This window comes from Oncorhynchus gorbuscha, linkage group LG04 (assembly GCF_021184085.1).
Source record: "Oncorhynchus gorbuscha isolate QuinsamMale2020 ecotype Even-year linkage group LG04, OgorEven_v1.0, whole genome shotgun sequence".
NCBI lineage: Eukaryota > Metazoa > Chordata > Actinopteri > Salmoniformes > Salmonidae > Oncorhynchus > Oncorhynchus gorbuscha.
In genome coordinates this window covers 35797164-35819487 of record NC_060176.1, presented here as the reverse complement: position 1 = coordinate 35819487, position 22324 = coordinate 35797164, and the positions used below count along the sequence as shown (strand labels likewise).

Below are 22324 nucleotides of genomic sequence, written 5' to 3'. Positions count from 1 at the left end.
ACACTACTTGGCATGACAGGCCGAGATTCACATAATTTTACCATCGGAGCGTGCCAGTGGACTACTGTTAAGTATACTTTAATGTGAAAGTGTTGGGATCTGGGACAATGTTTACCCAAACCCAAAATGAATATTTATGATCAATTCCCCACACCCTACTACCCACCTGAATGCTTGTTTATTTAAATTTCAAGGGGTTGGGCAAAGGCTGAAATTGTGTTTGACAGTTACCCTTTAAAGCAGTACGTAACTATGAGCATTTTCTTCAATGGTAAACCACCTGAGTAAGACATCTTCGTTGATTCACCATCTTTGGTGAACAAGTGCACACTTTGGGAGGATGGAGAGAATGACAATTGGGACAGTATACTGTGTGTGGTGCGCATGTGAGAGTGTGATCAAAGAGGATCCAGGGCACCTTGTTTTCAACATTGATAGTTTACTTCAGCTTTCTTTTCTTTTTTACGGCACATTGGAAATGTAAGCAAATTCTATAAAAATTCAAACCAAACATGAACAGATAGGGCAAGAGAAACTGAATACACGCACACTGTTTAAGGAAAACATTAGATGTGAAAGACAATTTGATGGCGTTCCAAATAAATGAATTGTCGCTTTGTGTCCAGTCTGATACAGAGATTTAAGTATACATACAGATGTGTACATTTACAAAACACTGTCTCTGAAGAGTCAAACCCATTTTGTTCTCTCTCTGGAGCCAGTTAAAATACCCTTTCCGTTAAAACCAGGGAGCACAGCATGAACAAAGCTCAGCTTGGTTGCGCAAATCCATTTTTTAGTTTGTGGTTTAAATTCAGATAGCAGGATGTAGTCATGGGTTCTCAAAGTCTGACGACGTTCCGTCAAAGACCGAGAAGCACTTCCGGAACCAGTCGTGACGGGGGCAGCCCAGGCATTCTGGTACCCCGGTGGAATACTCTTTTTGTAGGGGCCTCAGGCGGCCTGGAGCTGTGGTCCCGGAGCTCCCAAACTCCCCTCTGCCAAGCCGTTAGGCCGGCTGCTGCCTGGGCAAGGCACCTCTTTCCTGGGGAGGGATGCGGCGAATAGAGTATCCAACATCCCCAGAACTTCCAGGAGGTCCTGCTGGTAGTCAACCTCTCTCTCCACTAGCTCCTGGAGACGTACAAGCTGCCTGTCCACTACTGAAGACTGACCCACCACTGCCTGGTAGATGTCTGAGGAAACCGAGGGCAGGAGAATAACACACACACACACACACACCTAACAAACTTGAAGAAATTTTTATAGTACAACTTCAGTGCGGAAGCAGTACCCCTGGCCCCGCAGACCCCACGGCATGCATGCGACACCCACAAATCATAGGCAAATGCAAACATTTTTGCCTAATAATGATTTGGCAGATGACTGCCTCATTAGGAATGGTAGACTGTTATGGATACTTTGTAATTGGCTGCTCTTCAGTAGCTAACTAGAAATACATTTAAAATGTACAAATCAGGGCTCTCACTAGGACTTTCTGACAAGGTGGTGCTGATGTAGGACTAAGGTTGTTGGAGTTGGAGCTTTTTGTCTGTTTGAAAAACCTGTCATTTCTTCAAACCTAGTCTTAAATTATATCAAATAATGTAGCTAACACAGACTTCTGGTTTGATCCTAAATTAAATTGAGGGTCTCAAGGACATTTTTTAGGTTCAATTTAGGGGTAATGATTATTTTATTCAATCGCTGTTTTTTTTGTGCAGAGTCAAGTGAAAATGTAAACTGGCTTAATTTTGTTTGGGGAGAAAATTCAGAATAATTCAATTACTTGATGCAATGTAGTAGTTTAGCTTACTGTAGGCAATTTGGAATATGAAACAACGGACTTTCTGTGAAGGACAGTATTAGAGGAACATCTGAGATGTCCGTTTCCATTCACGTAGGGACGCGCACTAAACTACTGCAACACCACACATTTCCTTGCTCGTCAATGCGCTCACCTACTAACTTTTCAGAGTTCAAAGCATGTGCAGGCAAAAAAAAAAGTGTCCATGCTTAGTTGTTATGATGCCTTGACCTCAAACTGTGTACATGGTACCAAATTCTGTGCAGGTTGGCACGTCTGTATACATATTCAGAATAAATCAAGATTTGTTTCACAAACTCACCAAGAATCATCTCAGTGGCGGTGACGAGGACAGGTGTAAACCTGGGATCAACTACATTCCTGTGAAGGAGAAGATAAAACGATGTCAAGACACATGAGCAGGTGTGCCGCAGTCTGGTGTAGTGGTTGTGCTGCAGACTCCTGACCACACATTGCCCCCTCTGGCCTGTGCCTGCAAATCTGTATCCCTCTTACCTGTCTACCCGTCACTTTATCTCAAAGAGAAAATACCAATAAAACAATTACACATTGTAAAAAACAAACACTAGGGAGTAGGTAGGCGCTGATTTCGAATTGGGTATTTGAGTGAGTGTTACCCAATCAGGAAACTGAGGAGTTGAGAGAGGTTCTGCTCGTCTCGTCCGGCCAGAGCGTTCTTCAAAGTTCCTCGGCGATCCAACTCCTTCATCACCGCCACCGTGATCTCAGGCTTTCTGTTCCTCCCCCACGACTGCGAGCACACACACACACACACACACACACACACACACACACACACACACACACACACACTTAAAAAACTATCAAGATTGTACAAGATATTTGTCTGAGTTGCTGAGATCATCAGGAAAGTAATTGTACCCCCAGGGCGGTATCCAAGGCCTTGGAGATGTTGAATTTCTTCAGCTGTTTGTCGTATTTGGCCAGATGGCTCTTCACTGGTTTGCTGACAAGAAAGTCATCCTAAGGAGGGAAGAGGTTCGATTTCAGGTCATTAGCTAGGTATCCATTCAATTGATGACAGATTTTCAGGTGAATATTCTAAAAACTGCATAAAGAAAAAGTGCATTTTCCCACCGGTGTTGTTTCCACCAAGGGGAATTGTTGCAGGTAAAAATCAGTGAGTGATGATGTAGTGCAGACAATATACTTTTGCGCTTAAGTTCTTATGTACCGAATAAAAATATAAATGTTGAGTTTATTTTTACAGGGACAGTGCACACAATTCCACTGATAGATTTTTCACAAAAACTGTTGCGTTATTTAGCAAGTGTGCCTACTCTGATCAAGGCATGTGCGCACTAGCCAACAGCTTGCAGATAGTGTGGGTAGGCTGTGCGGGTAAGCTAGTCTATATGATGAGAACATTATGAAAAAGAGAAAGAACATTTGTCAAACAGCAGTCAAGCGTAGATCACGTCACCAGAATTAGCCGATAGTTATTGGAAAGCAGCAACAAGATCACCCTGTGAAGTTCATAAGTTATTTTATCTGTATGTAGGCTAATAAACTGTATGTTTTCCCGAGTCATAGTGGTAGGACCACACACCACATGTGGTCCTCCTACTTATGACTCCAAGTTTACGTCAATAGGATGGATACTATATCAATACTTGCACATACAGGCTATCTGCAGGTTCCATGAAGTTGGATTTAAGACCTAAGACCTTTTAATGCCACTTGGAATGCAAATGAACACCAATTTTGAGATCTGCACGCACTACACACCTGCAAATATACCTCTCCAAAAATGAGCCCGTGTTGGCAAAAAGTAGTATTTGGAACTCCGACTTCCAGCCAGTCAGCGGTTTAGTTACCTCAACTTGCTCAATTTCCACATTATTCATTACGAGAGTAGTTGAGGTTTAGTGAATGATTTGCCCCAAATACAATGCTTTTAGTTTTGGAAATATTTAGGATTAACTTATTCCTTTGCTACCCATTCTGAAACTAACTGCAGCTCTTTGTTAAGTGTCGCAGTCATTTCAGTCGCTGACGTGTATAGTGTTGAGTCATCCGCATACATAGACACACTGGCCTTACTCAAAGCCAACGATTGAAAAAAGCAAGGGGCCTAAACAGCTAACCTGGGGAATTCCTGCTTCTACCTGGACTATGTTTGAGATGCTTCCATTAAAAGAACACCTTCTGTGTTCTGGTAGACAAGTAACTCTTGTTCCACATTATAGCAGGGGGTGTAAAGCCATAACACATCCGTTTTTCCAGCAGCAGACTATGATTGATAATGTCAAAAGCTGCACTGAAATCTAACAAGACAGCCCCCCCCCACAATAATTTATCATCAATTTCTCTCAGCCAATCATCTGTCATTTGTGTGTAAAGTGCTTGTTGATGAATACATTTTTAAAGACACAGAAAGATCCCCCTATGTTGAACAAACATTATCTGTACCAAAACTTCATGTTTCCATCACAGCTGTCATGATTTTTTGTTTACTTTCCTCGCATATAAACTGTGAATGGAAATGTGGTTTCGCATTTTTTAAAATTAAATATAAAAACCACTACTGAATTAATCAGGCCGTTCTACGGAGAGTTATCTGAATTCAAACGGTAAACTGAAAATAAGTCCTTGGAAAATGAAACTATATCCTTAATTGAAAATACCTGCCATTAAACATGATCTTGTTGACTAATATATTTGTCAGGGGTTGTGGTTGGGATCATCAGTCGACAGATCAGTCAAGGTATCCCTCAACAGGCCTGTTGTTCATAGCATTTATGATCCCAGCACTGAACGACTTCAAGGCTACCATCTCTATCATTAGTAGGGTCACATTATGTATACTGACCATTAGGCTTGGGCTAAACACCATATACTGGAGTATTTGGAAAAAGCCACAGGGTTGTCTTTCAAAGGTATGAATATTTGTAGCTATTTTTTAAGTTAAAGCAATTCATTTGTATGCGCTCTCATGGACTTCGGCAGCATATTCTCCGCCTATTTCCCGAAGATTTGCATTATGGGCCCTAGAGTACAGAAATAGTGTCCTCTGCATGTATACTTCATATTTTGACGAATTTAATACGACATCCAGGAACTTTTGGCATACTAACTATATCATACTATGACCAATAAGCATACTATATACTCAATTCACGGCACAAATAGTACAGTCAGTGTGGTTAGTATGAGTATTCGAACACAGCTCTATACACTGCAGCTTTCCAGAAACCGGGTTAAAAACCCCTGTAGTGAGAATTGTTCTTTGTAGTAGAATAAAACAGTTGGGCACTTGCCTTTTTTGGGACGTAGTTTCTTCCTTTGACAAAGATGCGGTACACTGGCTGCATTCTCCGTTTTCCAGCCATTTCCCGTTTCTCCTCAGGGCTCTTCCTATGTTTAATGCTCAGGACGCCATTGGTCATCCCAACGACAATGGACTCGTCATCAGGCTAAACATACAGACAGAAACCATTAGCCTTGTGACTTTATTAATATCTGAAAAACCTTCATACACAATCCATAAATCCATAAATCAGTTTGGGATTACTTGTAAACTTACAGCCAGGGCCAGACTGAGAATGGAGGCGGCGTAGTCAAAGTTATGAACCACCTTGTAGTTGGTTGTGTTGTAGATTTTCACATGCCTGCAGGGTAAAAAACAAACAAAAATGCATATTCATCTAATCAAGAGATCCATCAAAACATCCAATAATTTTTACGATAATCTCGTTAATAAATATGTTTGTCAGAGGCTGTTTCAGAGTTGAAGAGCTCATTTGTAGTTCAGTCGATGGATCACTCAAGGAACCTTCACTCGACATGCCTGCTGCAATACACACACAAACCTGTCTAGAGCTGCTCACACACACCTGTCGAGGGAGGCAGAGAGCAGTCTCTGTCCGTTGCTGCTGAGACTGAGACAGGTGACGGTCTTGTGGTGGTTTTTCAGTGACACCAGAGGCTGACCTCCCTTCAGCAGGTCCCACACCTTCACATACCGCCCTCCTGTGGGGGAAGGGGAGACAACAACTTGGTCTAAATGGTCTTTCCTCCATCAGCACAGATGTGACGAGCACAACAAATAATGGAGGGTGTCATGACTGTCCAGTGAGTATCTGAATTGGTCAGATAAGCTTGGCAATAAATAACTTCAGCGAGACCCCCTCTCACCCCCTAAGGGGGAGAAGGGAGCTGGTGGAGGGTTTGACAGATCACACCCTGTTGTAAATCAAGGAGAGAACATTCCTCTCCAATGTTCACACAGGAATGTACCTTTGTCTCAACAGACATTTCCACACCAAAACTATAACATATTCTAAAGTGAATACTGGAACAATATTTCTAACAAAGAAAGTGGGGAATGGGCAGAGGTGACCTAAAAAAAAACACCAATGTCACATGGGTTGTTATTTTCTGATGTCATTAAACATGTTATAAAGGAAATACTGTAACTTGAAAAGTATACACACTGTGTGTGCCGTGTCCATCTTCTACGTTGTGTATGAAATATGAAAAGTGTTTTTTTGTTAAAGAGAGGGATGTGATCTTAGATACAATAAGAGGAAATTGTTTCTATGACATTTACATTTAAGTCATTTAGCAGACGCTCTTATCCAGAGCGACTTACTTTGTACGAGTAGTCAAAGAGCCCGTCAGCCTCACGAACCGCCCCTTTTGAATGAACTGTATAAAACGGTGGGTTAAGAATTAACATATCAGACCAGAGAGGCGTGTACAGCTCATGTCCAAAATGGTTCGAACTCTAAAATCTCAACACAAGGTAGAGATGATAGTCACCCCCCGGACAATCACTGGTACAGCTGATTAGCTGTCCTATGTAACATATCTAGAAAAGTAAACTTAAGTGGGACCATTCTACTACTCTTCTCAAATCACCCTAGAATGCTACTCTCATTCCCCAATGGGAACCATCGACATGGCTGGCTAGCCTATCTTCAAAGAGGCAGCTTCAGGAACGAATGGAAAGTAGAATAAACTCCGTAGTTCTGTTCAGGACTACACAACAAAGTCAACGACGGCAGAGGACGACAACAGTAGAAGATAGGTGGGGACCCCTTTTGGACAATAAGAGCACTACAAGCGTTGCGAAAGGTCCAACCAAACCCCTTTCCAAGAAGGCTTGGTTCCGACACGAGATACACGGCGAACCAAGGCATTCACACGTATACATTCATGATTTCTTACTCCAAACGGGCAGCGGTTCGTGTGCAAAGTAGTTTCTAAATGTACCGAAGTACTATGGTCCCTGTCCCTCTCTATGTCTTTTTTGTAACAAGCCACCATATTGCGTCAGTCCGCTAGGGACCTGCTTTTAATGTATTAAGTGTGCATGTTTATCCTGTGTTATCATTTACTTAAAACTAGAAAATAAATTAAACCTATTTGTGTAGTACTGAATCATAAGTAAGGCTGGGGTTTAAAAAAGTAAAGTCATGATAAGCAGCACAAGTATGAGGTTAATTATATTATCCTGGAAGGGGGATATGGCTTAATATTGACAAGCGCATCCTTATTGAACAATTTATCCTTTGTTGAAATTGAGATGTTCTCTCACTGGCCTACACACAAAACCCCATAATGTCAAAGTGGAATTATGTTTAAAAAATATATTTTAGAAATTCATTTAAAATGAAAAGCTGAAATGTCTCAAGTCAATAAACATTCAACCCCTTTGTTATGGCAAGGCTAAATAAGTTCAGGAGTAAAAATGATCTTACATATTGATACAACAGGAGCTAGGATGGGGAGAAGTCAGTCCATAATAAAGTGCTGTTCTGAATTCTAAACAGCATTATCAACAACTAGAGTCCTGCGGGCCCTAGTTTTGTCAAACCTGGACTACTGTTCAGTTGTGTGTTTAGGTGCCACAGAGGGACCTCAGAAAATAGACAATTGGCTCAGAACAGAACAGCAGGGCTGGTCCTTACATGCACACGGAGAGCTAACATTAATACATCTCTCATGGCTCAAAGTGGACGAGAGATTGACTTCATCACTACTTGTTTTTCTAAGAAGTGTTAACATGCTGAATGTACCGAGGTGTCTGTTTAACTACTAGCACACAGTTCGGACATCCATGCACACCCCACAACACATGCCACCAGAGGTCTCTTCACAATCTCAAGAACAGACTATGGGAGGCGCACAATACTACATAGAGCCATGGTTACATGGAACCCACATCAGGTAACTGATGCAATGTATTGGGTAAAGTGTTGTGAAAAGTAATGTCTAATTTTTAAAACTGTATATACCCGTCTTAATGGTGCTGGACCCCAGGAAGAGAATGGGGATTTCCTTAATAAAATCAAATACTACAAAGTATTGACTTTTGTAAATGAGATAATTCTGAATAAAACATTTTTTATTTGTTTAATAGTTTTCACTTTGTCATTATGGTTAGTGTGTAGATGGGCGAATTTGATTTTTATTGTACATTTTGAATGTACAAACAACTAGCATTTTAGCTAATCATTTACTGCTTAAATTAGTTGCAAAAATTGTAACAAATTGTACGCGTTGCAAATTTGTAATATATAATATGAATTGTAATTCATAACGTATCATACGAAATGAGTGATTGACATGCACAAATTAATACATATCCTACGAATCCTAACATACCATACTAAATGGAGTGTCTCGGATTTACATACAAAATAATATGAAATGCTCCGAGACCAGGTTGGTAAAGAAGATCAGGTAAGGCGGCTATTATTGGGACAACAATACCAGTGTGGTGTCTGGTCTTCATCTTGAGGACCACAAATGGTTATGGAACTCAAAATCACAGTACAATATTATGGTTATGCAGCTATGCGGTTACAGCTTACCTGCTGAAACCAGTAGTCCTTCAGAGGGGTAGAGCAGAACGCTCTCCACGGGCTGGCTGTGGTCCATGGTCATCACACTCTTTTCCACTCTGGCATCAAACACCCTTAGTGTGTGGTCATAGGAGCCTGAGGGTGGGGGACAGAGACAATACACAGACACACAAACAACACACTTTCAGCATGTGTGTAGATAGCAAACCAACACTATCAAGAATGTATGGGTGTTTAAAGGGATAATTCTGGATTTTGGCAATGAAGCCCTTTACCTACTACTTCAGAGTCAAAAGAACTTGTGGATATCCTTTTAATGTCTCTGCATCCAGCATAAAAGGAACTAAAAGGTGGCTTCACAAGTCAATGCTAACTAGCATTAGCACAATGACCGGAAGACTAAAGAAACAGCTAGCATGCTAGCTCTTCCCATAGACTTCCAGTCATTACACCAACGCTAGTTAGCAATTGCGCTAATGCTATTTGGCAACTTCATTAAAACTGAACGCAGAGACATAAAAATGGTATCCACGAGTTCATCCGGCTGTGGGGATGTAGGTAAAGGGCTTCATTGCCAAAATCCCAAACGATCCCTTTACAATGGCTGGTAGAGGCAGTTGTGTGAAATGATGATTTCTGAAAACATGTCTTTGTATCAGTAACTGTGTTTCATTTCACCGGTTATGAAGATATCTCTGTTGAGTTTGCTGGTGATGCCACAGCGGACATAGTCTGTGTGTTCCTTGTATGAGGTCAGTTCAGTGGAATTGGGGATGTCCCACAGGCGACAAGTGTAGTCGTCTGAGCCCGTCAGGATGTGATAACAGTCTGAGGTGAAATCTGTTACATGCACCCCCCTTGAGCAGAGAGAAACAGTTCAGTTAATTGTCGTAAAGAACACCAGAATAAGGAATAAAAAAATGGGGTCCAAAACATCCACACAAGACACTTGTCAGAGGCAGTTGAAACCATCAGTTTTAGTTCATTTGATGGATCACTCAAGGAATCGTCACTCACGGGCCTGCTGCTGAGCTTAGCAATTTTATTTTTGCCCACTGATAGGGAAGGATTGGGGGACATTTTCCCACCAGACATTGGGAACCCGGTGGCGTTGAATTGATGACCTACTTTGTGTGCCCTTTGAACACCCTGAGCGCCACCTTGCCGCTGACATCAAATAGCCGCACCACGGAGTCCTCGCATCCTGCCACCAAGAGCTGACCATCTGACCGGAACTTTCCGCTGTGCGCCGTGTCCTTGAAGCGAGTAAATGTCTTGACTGGCTCCGTAGAAAACGGTCCATAGATGTGGATCTGAAACAGGCAGCGGGTTTAGAATGAGTGAGGGACACACACACACTTTCAGCTTGTGTAGATGGCAACCAACACTATCAAGACTATGATTGTTTAAGATGGCTCATAGAGGTCATAATTGTTTAGATCATAATTTGTAGTTCAGTCGATGGATCACAGAAGGAATCACTTTATATGCAATTGTCATCATGGATTTAATGAGAGGATATAGTTCAGAACTAATTAACCTCCATTGTTTTCCTAGAGTCTACTAAACGTGTATGTGAATGGCAGTGAGACCAGCCTACCCGTGTAGAAGCAGTCACTGCATAGTTGTGTGGTGCCAGGGAGGAGAAGTCAATGCTTGTGACTGCTCCAAATTCCTTTATCTGGACTGGGGCCTGAAAAACATTCAACAACAGAGAAGAGTTGAGAGAACACAATCAAAAGACAAGTCAACTTCATCAGTAGGCTATTATTGTCTTGTTACTGCAATATGGAAACATGATAGCTAGTATGCTCATGCTGCCACCAACAACAAACACATCGACAGTGTGACAGGCTTACCTTGTAGTTTTTCCAATATAATGTGTCCGGAGTAACTTTCTCTCCAAGTTTGGGATATATTGGGATTTTTGTGGATTTGAACGAAGCCATTTCTGTATGTTGATAAGGCTCCTCTTAATCTTCGTATAGTTTCCGCCCACCTAATGTTATGTGAGGAACACATAAAATATGAACACTCAAATAAACCAAATCTAAAACTGAGCAGGCAGAATCACTACCTACAGCGTTGTTGTATGCAGCGCAGCATGTGCTAGCTAACTAGCTAGCTACCAAGTATTAACATTTTAAGTCTGCAACATCAGACAGCTTGGAGTTGATTATGCTTAAGTTAGCTACCCACTAGCGTCTACACATACTTAACGTATGGAAGTAACCTTTTTCTTCGATCACTTTATTGAAATGGAAAAACAGGAGTATAGCATTAAAAATGGCTAGCTAACTAGCATACACAACGTGGTCCAATAGCGGTCCGCACGCCAATAAGATTTAACAAATACTTTTTCAAACAAGGTTTCTCACCTTTGGGTGGTATTCCTTGACTAAACTCAGTAGATCGTAATCCAATTGATTCAATTCAGAAATAGGTTTGCGTTAGATAAACCAAAATGCATTCATGTTTAAAAAGTTATCACGTTGTTCTGTGCCCACAGGCTCCAGCCAAAGACAGTACAGTAAAGAGAGGCAGAAACTGCTTCTCCAATAAAAATTCCTGATCACACAGGTGATGTCATGGCGACGTTGGCTAGCTAGGCTGACGCACAGAAGCACGTCGTTGGGTCTATCGGTCAAACTGCGCATGTGCAAGCAGTCAACATAAAGGGACTATTTCGATATCAAGTTGTTTTTGACGAAAATGATAACTTGTCAGTTTGTCACTTTCACGCGGTTGGAGTAGTAACGTGTTAAACTACTACTTTTCATTTATCTCTGACTTCTCAAACCCGGCCTGGTCTGCTTGGTCTGTTTCACAAGCGTTCCCGGAAGTCTTGCGATGTTGCGCCTCTGGGTTTAGAAACTCTGTGATGCAGCCGTGTTTAAGATCTCCACTTCCGTTAAAAAAACGTTATTGTTTACTGTTTCATTGGCCAAACAGCCATCTCCTGCCTGGGTAGCTGTCCACCGTGTATGTCCAATTGATACATTCTGGTCAATTCCAATCAGTTCATACGCTTATTTAACTCGACGACTCATTGAATAACCAATTCAAATGTGATTCAGTTGATTAATTCATTGGCTTAAATTTGTTCTCTCATCTCCCTGTCAAACTTCATGTCAAAGTGCGTCAGTTCCTCACAAAAAGCAGTCAAACCATCCACACCTTATTTAAATAAAACGTATTTAAATTTAACTATATTTTAAGACAATTAAATACTCTACCAACAAAAAAAGTAAAAATGTTAACCTTTATTTGGCTAGGCAAGTCAGTTAACAACAAATTCTTATTTACAATGATTTGTTTTTTTATTTCATCTTTATTTAACCAGGTAGGCAAGTTGAGAACAAGTTCTCATTTACAATTGCGACCTGGCCAAGATAAAGCAAAGCAGTTCGACACATACAACAACACAGAGTTACACATGGTGTAAAACAAACATACAGTCAATAATACAGTAGAAAAATATGTATATATACAATGTGAGCAAATGAGGTGAGATAAGGGAGGTAAAGGCAAAAAAAGGCCATGGTTGCGAAGTAAATACAATACAGCAAGTAAAACACTGGAATGGTAGAATTGCAGTGGAAGAATGTGCAAGGTAGAGATATAAATAATGGGGTGCAAAGGAGCAAAATAAATAAATACAGTAGGGGAGAGGTAGTTGTGTGGGCTAAATTATAGACGGGCAATGTACAGGTGCAGTAATCTGTGAGCTGCTCTGACAGCTGGTGCTTAAAGCTAGTGAGGGAGATAAGTGTTTCCAGTTTCAGAGATTTTTGTAGTTCGTTCCAGTCATTGGCAGCAGAGAACTGGAAGGAGAGGCGGCCAGTATGAAGCGAGGGCCAGCCAACGAGAGCGTACAGGTCGCAGTGGTGGGTAGTATATGGGGCTTTGGTGACAAAACGGATGGCACTGTGATAGACTGCATCCAATCTATTGAGTAGGGTATTGGAGGGTATTTTGTAAATGAAATCGCCGAAGTCGAGGATCGGTAGGATGGTCAGTTTTACAAGGGTATGTTTGAAGGCCTAACCCGGCCAAACCCAGACGACGCTGGGCCAATTGTGCACCGCCCCAAGGGACTCCCAATCACGGCCAGATGTGATTCAGCCTGGATTCAAACCATTGACTGTAGTGACACCTGGCACTGAGATAGACCGCTGTGCCACTCGGCAGCCCCATTATACATGTGTGTATGACCCTTAAGGTCCTTGAGATGAGCAAGATGGTGTTGACAGATAAGGAAGCTCTGCTTCTAGCTCCTAAGCAACTTTGCAATTTTGTTTTCTTGTGATATAGGTCTCTCAGGATATACTGTCGTTGTCCATACAGCCAGCTGGGTTCTCAGTGAATCGTTGTGGTAACATACAGAAACTCAAGTCCCTTTGTTCACCCGACCTAGAATAACTCACAGTAAAATGCAGACCGTATTACATCCCAAGAGAATTATCTTCGGTTATAGTCACAGCGGTGTGGATTTCGATACCACGATGGCCCTCAAAGAACTTCACTGGACTTCATGCGAACTGGAAACCACTTATCCTGAGGCCGCATTTATAGTAGCTGGGGATTGTAACAAAGCAAATTTGAGGAAAACGCTACCATAGTTCTTCCAACACATTGACTGTAGCACTCGTTCTCAGAAAACATTAGACCACTGCTACTCAGCTTTTCAAAATGCCTACAAGGCCCTCCCCCGCCCTCCCTTCGGAAAATCTGATCACGACTCCATTTAGCTCCTACCTTCATATAGGCAGAAACTCAAACAGGAAGTATCCATGCTAAGGACTATTCAAGGTTGGTCTGGCCAATTGGAATCCACGTTTCAGGATTGTTTTGATCACAAGGACTGGGATATGTTCTGGGTAGCCTCTGAGAATGACATTGACGAATACACAGATACGGTGACTGAGTTTATCAGGAAGTGTATAGGAGATGTTGTACCCACTGACTTTAAAACCTACCTTAACCAGAAACCGTGGCAGTATTGGTGCAAAACTGAAAGCGCGAACCATCGCATTTAACCATCAGTATAGAGACAAAGTGCAGTCACAATTCAACAGCTCAGACACGAGACCTATGTGGCAGGGTCGACAGGCAATCACGGACTACAAAGGGAAAACCAGCCACGTTGCGGACACAGACATCTTGCTTCCGGACAAGCTAAACACCTTCTTTTCCCGCTTTGAAGATAACACAGTGCCACCAACGCGGTCCGCTACCAAGGACTGTGGGCCCTCATTCTCCTTGGCCGACGTGAGAAAGAAGGGAACACCCCCCTGAAAAGTACAAAAATGAATGGGAAGTCATCAGCACTGGACAAACCATATACACGGTGTCCAATACCACTCAATTTGGCGTCGTTTCATTCAAAGTTGATTGCAAATGCCATATGGCAAATGCCAGGTGTAACACTTTAAAAATCCATCAGGTGGCGAGTGCGCTTCACTGGGGTTTTTCATATTGCAAATGTAATTGCGCCTACGCCTGCGGGAACCTGGCCAACCTGAGGCGCCATGAGAGGATTCACTCTGGAGCCAAGCCGTTCCACTGCTCTGTGTGTGGCTACAGCTGTAACCAGAGTATGAACCTGAAGAGACACATGCTGAGACACACGGGGGAGAAGCCGTATGGCTGTGCTGAGTGTGACTACACTACGGGACACTGGGACAACTACAAACGCCAACAACAACACACACAGCTGGGACAAACACACACACCAGGACACTACAGCAGACAGCAACACACAGCACTGAGACACACACACACACACACACACACACACACACACACACACACACACACACACACACACACACACACACACACACACACACACACACACACACACACACACACACACACACACACACACACACACACACACACACCACTGAGACACACACACACACTCCACTGAGACACACACACACCACTGAGACACACACACACACACACACACACACACACACACTCCACTGAAACATACACACACCACTGAGACACACACACACAGCACTGAGACACACACACACACTCCACTGAGACACACACACATACACACTCCACTGAGACACACACAGCACTGAGACACACACACACACACACACACACACACACACACACACACACACACACACACACACACACACACACACACACACACACACACACACACACACACACACACACACACACACACACACACACACACACACACACACTCCACTGAGACACACACACACACACACTCCACTGACACACACACACACACACACACACACACACACACACACACACACACACACACACACACACACACACACACACACACACACACACACACACACACACACACTCCACTGAGACACACACACACACACACTCCACTGAGACACACACACACACACACTCCACTGAGACACACACAGCACTGAGACACACACACACACACACACACACACACACACACACACACACACACACACACACACACACACACACACACACACACACACACACACACACACACACACACACACACACACACACACACACACACACACACACACACACACACCACTGAGACACACACACACACTCCACTGAGACACACGAGACACACACTCCACTGAGACACACACACACACTCCACTGAGACACACACACCACTGAGACACACGAGACACACACTCCACTGAGACACACACACACTCCACTGAGACACACACACACACTCCACTTAGACACACACACACACTCCACTGAGACACACACACACACTCCACTGAGACACACACACCACTGAGACACACACACCACTGAGACACACACACACACACAGCACTGAGACACACAGCACTGAGACACACACACATATACGTAGAATGTATGCACACATGACTGTAAGTCGCTTTGGATAAAAGCGTCTGCTAAATGGCATATATTATTATTATTATTATTTGGTAACACAAGTCAACATCCAAAAGTAAAACTTTGAAAAACTGGTATTTTTTTCAAAAACGTATTACCCCCTTAAAAAAGTGCTTTCTGGACCGTTTTTCAAAATTCCTTCAATTTTTTTGTCAATTAATCATGTGTAAAAACTGTATGAATATACTTTTGTCAACTTTTATTATCATTGGCCTGGCCTGATGAACTCGGGATGGCCGGGCAGTGATAGTGGTTCCTCTCCATCGCTCGTTGTGTTGATTTCATCATGTCCATTTGGTGATGTTTTTTTACTGTTGAATCATATTGCAAATGCACAGGCATTGGCAATATGTTTCAATGGGCATTTACCATCACGAATTTGTCATGCTCAAAAATCCTGCAGAAATGCAAAATTGACTGGCCTGATGAACACAGGATGGCCGGGCAGTGATAGTTGTTCCTTTCCATCGCTCATTGTGTTGATTTCATCATGTCCATTTGGTGATGGTACCTCACTGTTTAAACATATTGCAAATGGACAATAGTCACTAGCAAGTCACCGTCCATCAGTCAATTAGATATCATTTTGACACCAAACTGATACAAACTGACACCCTACCCACTTTTTCCAACTCGTTTAGAAGCCAACTATCACATACTTCAGAGCTGGGCCAAAATTCACAACGCCTTCTGTTCAAACCATAATAAAAACATCAAACACATAGTTATGTTCTAGCTGCGGGTCCAGTTCTGACGTTATGTGTAGGCCTAGCTGAGGCGACCCCGAATCCCAAGTTCCGGCTCGATAGGTCATTTGGTGCCCGAGCAAGACCCTAATTGGTGCTGAAAATCCACTTTTTTTCCATGCCTTGCTACGGTGTCCTTGAATGAGCTATCGAACGGAAATGTTGGGGTCCGTCTATATGGGCCGAGGCGGTCGCAATGCACCTCGTCTTGCGACTCTGGGACATTTCTAAATGTCATCATTTTCGTGATGCAAAAATGAATTGAAGTTATTGCAAATGTACGAGGCTGTTTCTCGGTCCAAGAACCTTCTAGAGCCACGTAACTCACCAAGCACTATCGACCTGAGGTCTAGAACAGGTTTCTAAAGTTTCAGAACTCTAGGTCTGACGGTTCTTTAATAGTTCAAACAAGGTTAACTAATGCAGGCCCTGTATGTTTCTACGCACCACAATGTGTCCCTCCTTCCAAGCTGTGTGTGTGTGTGATTTAGTTTTTCTTTGACATTTTATGGGAGTCATGACTGATTTACAGTTCATGAGGGTTGCCTAATCGCACAAATGTAGTTTTGAAAAGATCTGACCTTTTTAACCCTTCGAAACAGCCCCTGTGACACCAATTATGGCACTTCCGGTTGGCACAGAAAGCTATAAGTAAAGACATATCCTCATTGGGGTATGCCTTTACAGAATCCTGAGTTTTAAGTGTTTATGTTAAGAACTGACCGATTTACACAGGGTTGAATGCACTATTTATCACAAACTGCTGGTTGGGTATGGAAAAACACGTTTAGGGTGATTTTATCCACTTCCGGTTGCTTCAGGAAGCTTAGAATCAACACAGGTAGACCTCTTAGTGTCCTGATGGACTGTCATTGAAGACAGGTTCATAACCCACATAGGCTTCAGGTTGACTTTAGAGGAGCAGGCAATGTATTCCTATGGGGAGAGATGTCATTGTAATCTGTGAGATCAAAAAACCCTGAATAACTTGCAACACGGTCAAGGTTAGGCTTGCACAGATTGGGAGGACCTCAGAAACGTACCTGAGGTTGAATTGTGTTTCTCACCCTAACCGTTCTCTCACTGTCACCCAAAAGCAAATGACATTTAGGGCCAGGCTTCATTTTGGGCCTTATTTTTTCACGGTCGCTGCACTCAGAGCGAGCTTACGGTCAAGCGGAGCATCTCGTTGAACTCGGCACGGCCTAGAGAATATGGAAATGCCATTGCAGGCTCTGTGTGTCTTTAAGCACCGCACTTTGTCACTCCATCCTTGCTGTGTGTGTGTGTGTGTGTGTGTGTGTGTGTGTGTGTGTGTGTGTGTGTGTGTGTGTGTGTGTGTGTGTGTGTGTGTGTGTGTGTGTGTGTGTGTGTGTGTGTGTGTGTGTGTGTGTGTGTGTGTGTGTGTGTGTGTGTGTGTGTCTGTGTGTGAGAGCTTTTCTTTGACATCTGTTGGGAGAAATGACTGACTTACAGTTCATGGAGGTTGCCTAATGTTAGTGTTTCATACTGGAGAGGGAATGCAGATCAACGACGCTGGACAGAGTGGAATCAGGTGTATCAAAAAGGCCGTTTATTGGTCAAAGATATCTTGTTCTACATCGTGCACGGATCTAGTTCATATAACCCAATGAGGGGTCAGGTGAAAAAGAGGACTTATACAAAGGTTACATTCATTTTTATACCTAGAATAAAGTAGGTATAGCCTTGTTGTGACGTCTTCTGAATGGTCCCGTAGGGTTGGAGGCGGACCCGCTCTAGCCAGAGTAGAAGCCCCCATTGGTGCACAGCAGTCTTCTGTTCTGGGCACCCGACCAGTAAAAGAGGTGAAGACGGTTTATGTTTGTGTCAGGGGTTCGTGAGGTAGAGGGGCAGTTTACTATGGCTGGGTGTATGTGTTCATGCGATGGAATGTCTTTGTTTCCTGGGGTCGTAAGACAACAAGCTGAGGGGATAGTGTTAGGGGGTAGTTTTATTGCTGGCTGTGTGAGCTAGTTCCGGTTTTAGCAGGGGTACATAAGATGACTTCAGTCAGGCGGATTAGCTTAGCACTGTATAATATATGAGCTATGTGTATGAATATTTATATAACACTAATCACACAAATGAAGTTTTGAAAAGATCAGACCTTTTTAACCCTTTGAAACAGCCCCTATGACACTATTTTAGGGCACTTCCGGTTTACACAGGAAGCCGAAAGTGAACACATATCCTCTTTGGCGTAGGCAATTATAGAATTTTGAGTTTTAAGTCTTTATGTTAAGAACTGACTTATTTACGGAGGGTTTAGTGAGTGTGTGTTATTTCAGAAAATCACAGAAAATCACAGAAATCTCGCAGAGCTCCGAAGCATGCTTTAAAAAGATTTGCATGAACACGCTGCAACTGGATCTGTAACTGTTTTTTTTTTGTACTATTTTTGAACATCACCAATTTGACATTGTACGATTTCTCTTAAATGACGATAGATAAATGGCTGGTTCTTTTTTTATTGACACCGGAGCTTCCTTTACTTTGACGTGAAGCGGAAAAATTATTGCTCTATTTTCATTTTGAACCTTTAATCACAGAAAAATGGCCATAACCTAAAAACCGTTGAGGCCTAGACGCCATCTTGTTTGGGGCCAACTGCCCATTATGCTAAACCTATATGCTCACCAAGTTTCGGGTTCTAAATATTTTCCGTTTAGGAGATAAGGCCACGTCGTGATTCGTGATGTTTTGAACATTTGCAATATGATTCCATTCGCCCTCTTGTGGGATTTACCGGGACAGCAGAAAAATGACCAAAATATGATTATTTTATAAAACGGAAACCGAATGTCCGAGAGAGTTTGTTTGATGACTTCCTGGAAGATCCGGCCCTGCTGCAAGGCCCGACGCCGTCCGCAAATTTTACAAACGTTTTCGGACGTCTAGTAAGGGACCGTACATTTGCAATGTGGTCTTTCTCACTAACCATATGGCAAATGTCAAAATGTTGCCTTAAGGTATGCAAGGCTGCCGGCCCAGACGGCATCTCTAGCCTCAGAGCATGTGCAGACCAGCTGGCTGGAGTATTTACGGACATATTCAATCTCTCCCTATCCCAGTCTGCTGTCCCCACTTGCTTCAAGATGTCCACCACTGTTCCTACACCCAAGAAAGCAAAGGTAACTGAACTAAATGACTATCGCCCTGTAGCACTCACTTCTGTCATCATGAAGTGCTTTGAGAGGCTAGTTAATAAGGATCATATCACCTTTACCTTACCTAACACCCTAGACCTACTTCAGTTTGCTTACCGCCCCAATAGATCCATAGACGATGCAATTGCTATCAGACTGCACATTGCCCTATCCCATCTGGACAAGAGGAATACCTATGTAAGAATGCTGTTCATTGACTATAGCTCAGCATTCAACACCATAGTACCCTCCAAGCACATCATTAAGCTCGGGGCCGTGGGCTACTGTGTCCTGGACTTCCTGACGGGCTGTCCCCAGGGGGTGAAGGTAGGAAACAACACCTCCACTTCGCTGATCCTCAACAAAGGGGCCCTACAAGGGTAAGTGCTCAGCCCCCTCCTGTATTCTCTGTTCACCCATGACTGTGTGGCCATGCACGACCTCCACATCACTGACAATCACTGTACACATCACTGACAATCTAAAATGGTTCACCCACACAGACAGTGTGGCGAAGAAGGCGCAACACCGACTCTTCAACCTCTGGAGGCTGAAGAAATTTGTCTTGGCACCTAAAACCCTCACAAACTGTTACAGATGCACAATTGAGAGAATTCTGTTGGCTGTATTACCGCCTGGTAGGCATCTGCACCGCCCTCAACCGCAGGGCTCTCCAGAGGGTGGTGTGGTCTGCCCAACGTATCAACAACCACCCAAGCCACTGCTTGTTCACCCCACTATCATCCAGAAGGCAAGGTCAGTACGGGTGCATCAAAGCTGGGACCGAGAGACTGAAAAACAGCTTCTATCTCAAGGCCATCAGACTGTTAAATAGCCATCACTAGCCGGCTTCCACCCGGTCACGTAACCCTGCACCTTATAGGCACTTGGAATCACTGGCCAACTTAATAATGGAATACATCCCCAGTCACTTTAATAACGTTAACATATTTTTGCTTTACTCATCTCATGTAGTATATACTGTATTCTATTCTACTCTATTTTAGTCAATGCCTCTCCAACATTGCTCATCCTAATATTTATATATTCCTTAATTCCATTATTTTAAGCTGTGTGTATTGTTGTGAATTGTTAGATATTATTGCACTATAGGAGCTAGAAACACAAGCATTTCACTAATAACATCAGCTAAACATGTGTATATGTGATACTATACCCCCTAGCCCAAATATCCTTTGTATGTTCTTTATATATACTTGTGTTCCCCCATGGACTTTTTGTATTGATTTGTTGTTAATAAAAAATAAAATAATAATAAATAAAACAAGAACATTTAAATAAAAAATAACAAAAAACATTATTTCCCTCCTGAATTAGGATACGTAATTACACAACACCTTGTAGTAACACATGTTTTATGGTAGGGAAAGCAAAGATAGTCTATTACATTGATAAGATAGCTAAGTGACAGCTCTAATGGCAAAACATATCCTCAAAGACGGAAGGCAGGTGGGAGGATGCGAGATCAGGTGGGACCATTCTAGACCATGAGAGGGCAGATACGCGTGTAATCAACAGGCCATAGAGATAGATCGAGGACTCATCTTTGTATGTGCAACTGTGACATCATGGGCATTGAGGCTATCTCCATTTTAAAATAGTACATTTTTCTTCTTCTTCATTGAGTTACACGGTATGAGTCATAATGTCCATAAAACCTAGCAGTAAAACCCTAAAATGTTTCCAATAGTTTTTTCACAATTCATTTTTGCGTCAGGGAGTGTTTTGTATAGGCTTACCCTGGAGTGATGTTTTGATAACCGCGTAAATCTCTCTCAAACAAGGTAACTTTTATCAATATATTCTCCCGTAGATTAGCCGCTAATGTGACTATCATACAGAACTACACATCTTGTTGCAAGCTTTGACATAATCCCTCAAGGCACATTTCTCATTGCAAGCTCATCGACAAGTAGCAAGTAACCTAGCAAGTGGATATTATAGCCTTTTCAGTTTATTGTGTAAATCATTGATATCGTGTATTTCTGTGTGTGTTCTTGTTTTGCATTTTTCAAATTACCTACCTAGCAACACGTGCATTTTATAGATTTACGACCTCTGTAAGCGAGAGGCATCGCTGGAGACGTGTGATAAGGTAAGCCCTGTTTGCTAGCTACTAACAAGCAATTTTAGTAAGTCAAAGATATGTGGTTAGCTAGGTGCTTATGCAAATTAACTAGATACCCACTGGCTGTAGGTACGTGTACAACGCATGTTATCTTCCTTACAAGTAAAAAGAAAACCAGCATAGGCTAGCTTAATGACTGTTTAATGACCTTTTATTTACAAGTCTTTATTGACAAGCCAGCTAGTTAACGTTAGCTCACGGTTTGTGTAGACATACTTTTTCACGTGCTGGCAGGCTAGCTATCATTAAGCCCACCAGCGAAGGGATATTTATCTCGATAGTTAATGTTAACTCACCTTTTGTGTAATCAGACTTGCTAGCTAACGTTAAATCGGCACCAAGGCAAGGATAGTTGGTTAGATAGTATGCCACCACATGTCACCACCACAGAAAAGTCTCACTACATGAATGGTGAGCTAATGTTAGTCTTCCGTACTTCCGGCGCCGACAGAGATGGCCGCCTCGCTTCGCATTCCTAGGAAACTATGCCGTTTTCAAGCATTTCGCTACACTCGCATTAACATCTGCTAACCATGTGTATGTGTATGTGACAAATAAAATTTGATTTGATTTAGTTAGGCACCTACGTTAATTGACATTTTGGGGAAAAAGGCTAACTCGGCTCCATCATTCATTGAATCAGATGGCTCATT

General features: G+C 42.6%; 1 protein-coding gene across 1 annotated transcript; it reads right to left on the bottom strand.

Annotated features, from left to right (window-relative positions):
- Positions 1–422: 422 nt before the first annotated feature.
- On the bottom strand, positions 423–11730 carry utp15 (UTP15 small subunit processome component). Its single transcript, XM_046346623.1, has 13 exons — positions 11040–11730; positions 10521–10660; positions 10262–10354; positions 9790–9974; positions 9340–9518; positions 8671–8796; positions 5686–5821; positions 5376–5460; positions 5110–5265; positions 2711–2812; positions 2446–2579; positions 2130–2188; positions 423–1196 (listed from the first exon to the last, which is right to left on the bottom strand). Exons 2-13 carry the CDS (start codon positions 10608–10610, stop codon positions 955–957), a joined length of 1587 nt encoding a protein of 528 aa, XP_046202579.1. The 5' UTR covers positions 10611–10660; positions 11040–11730; the 3' UTR covers positions 423–954.
- Positions 11731–22324: the final 10594 nt, after the last annotated feature.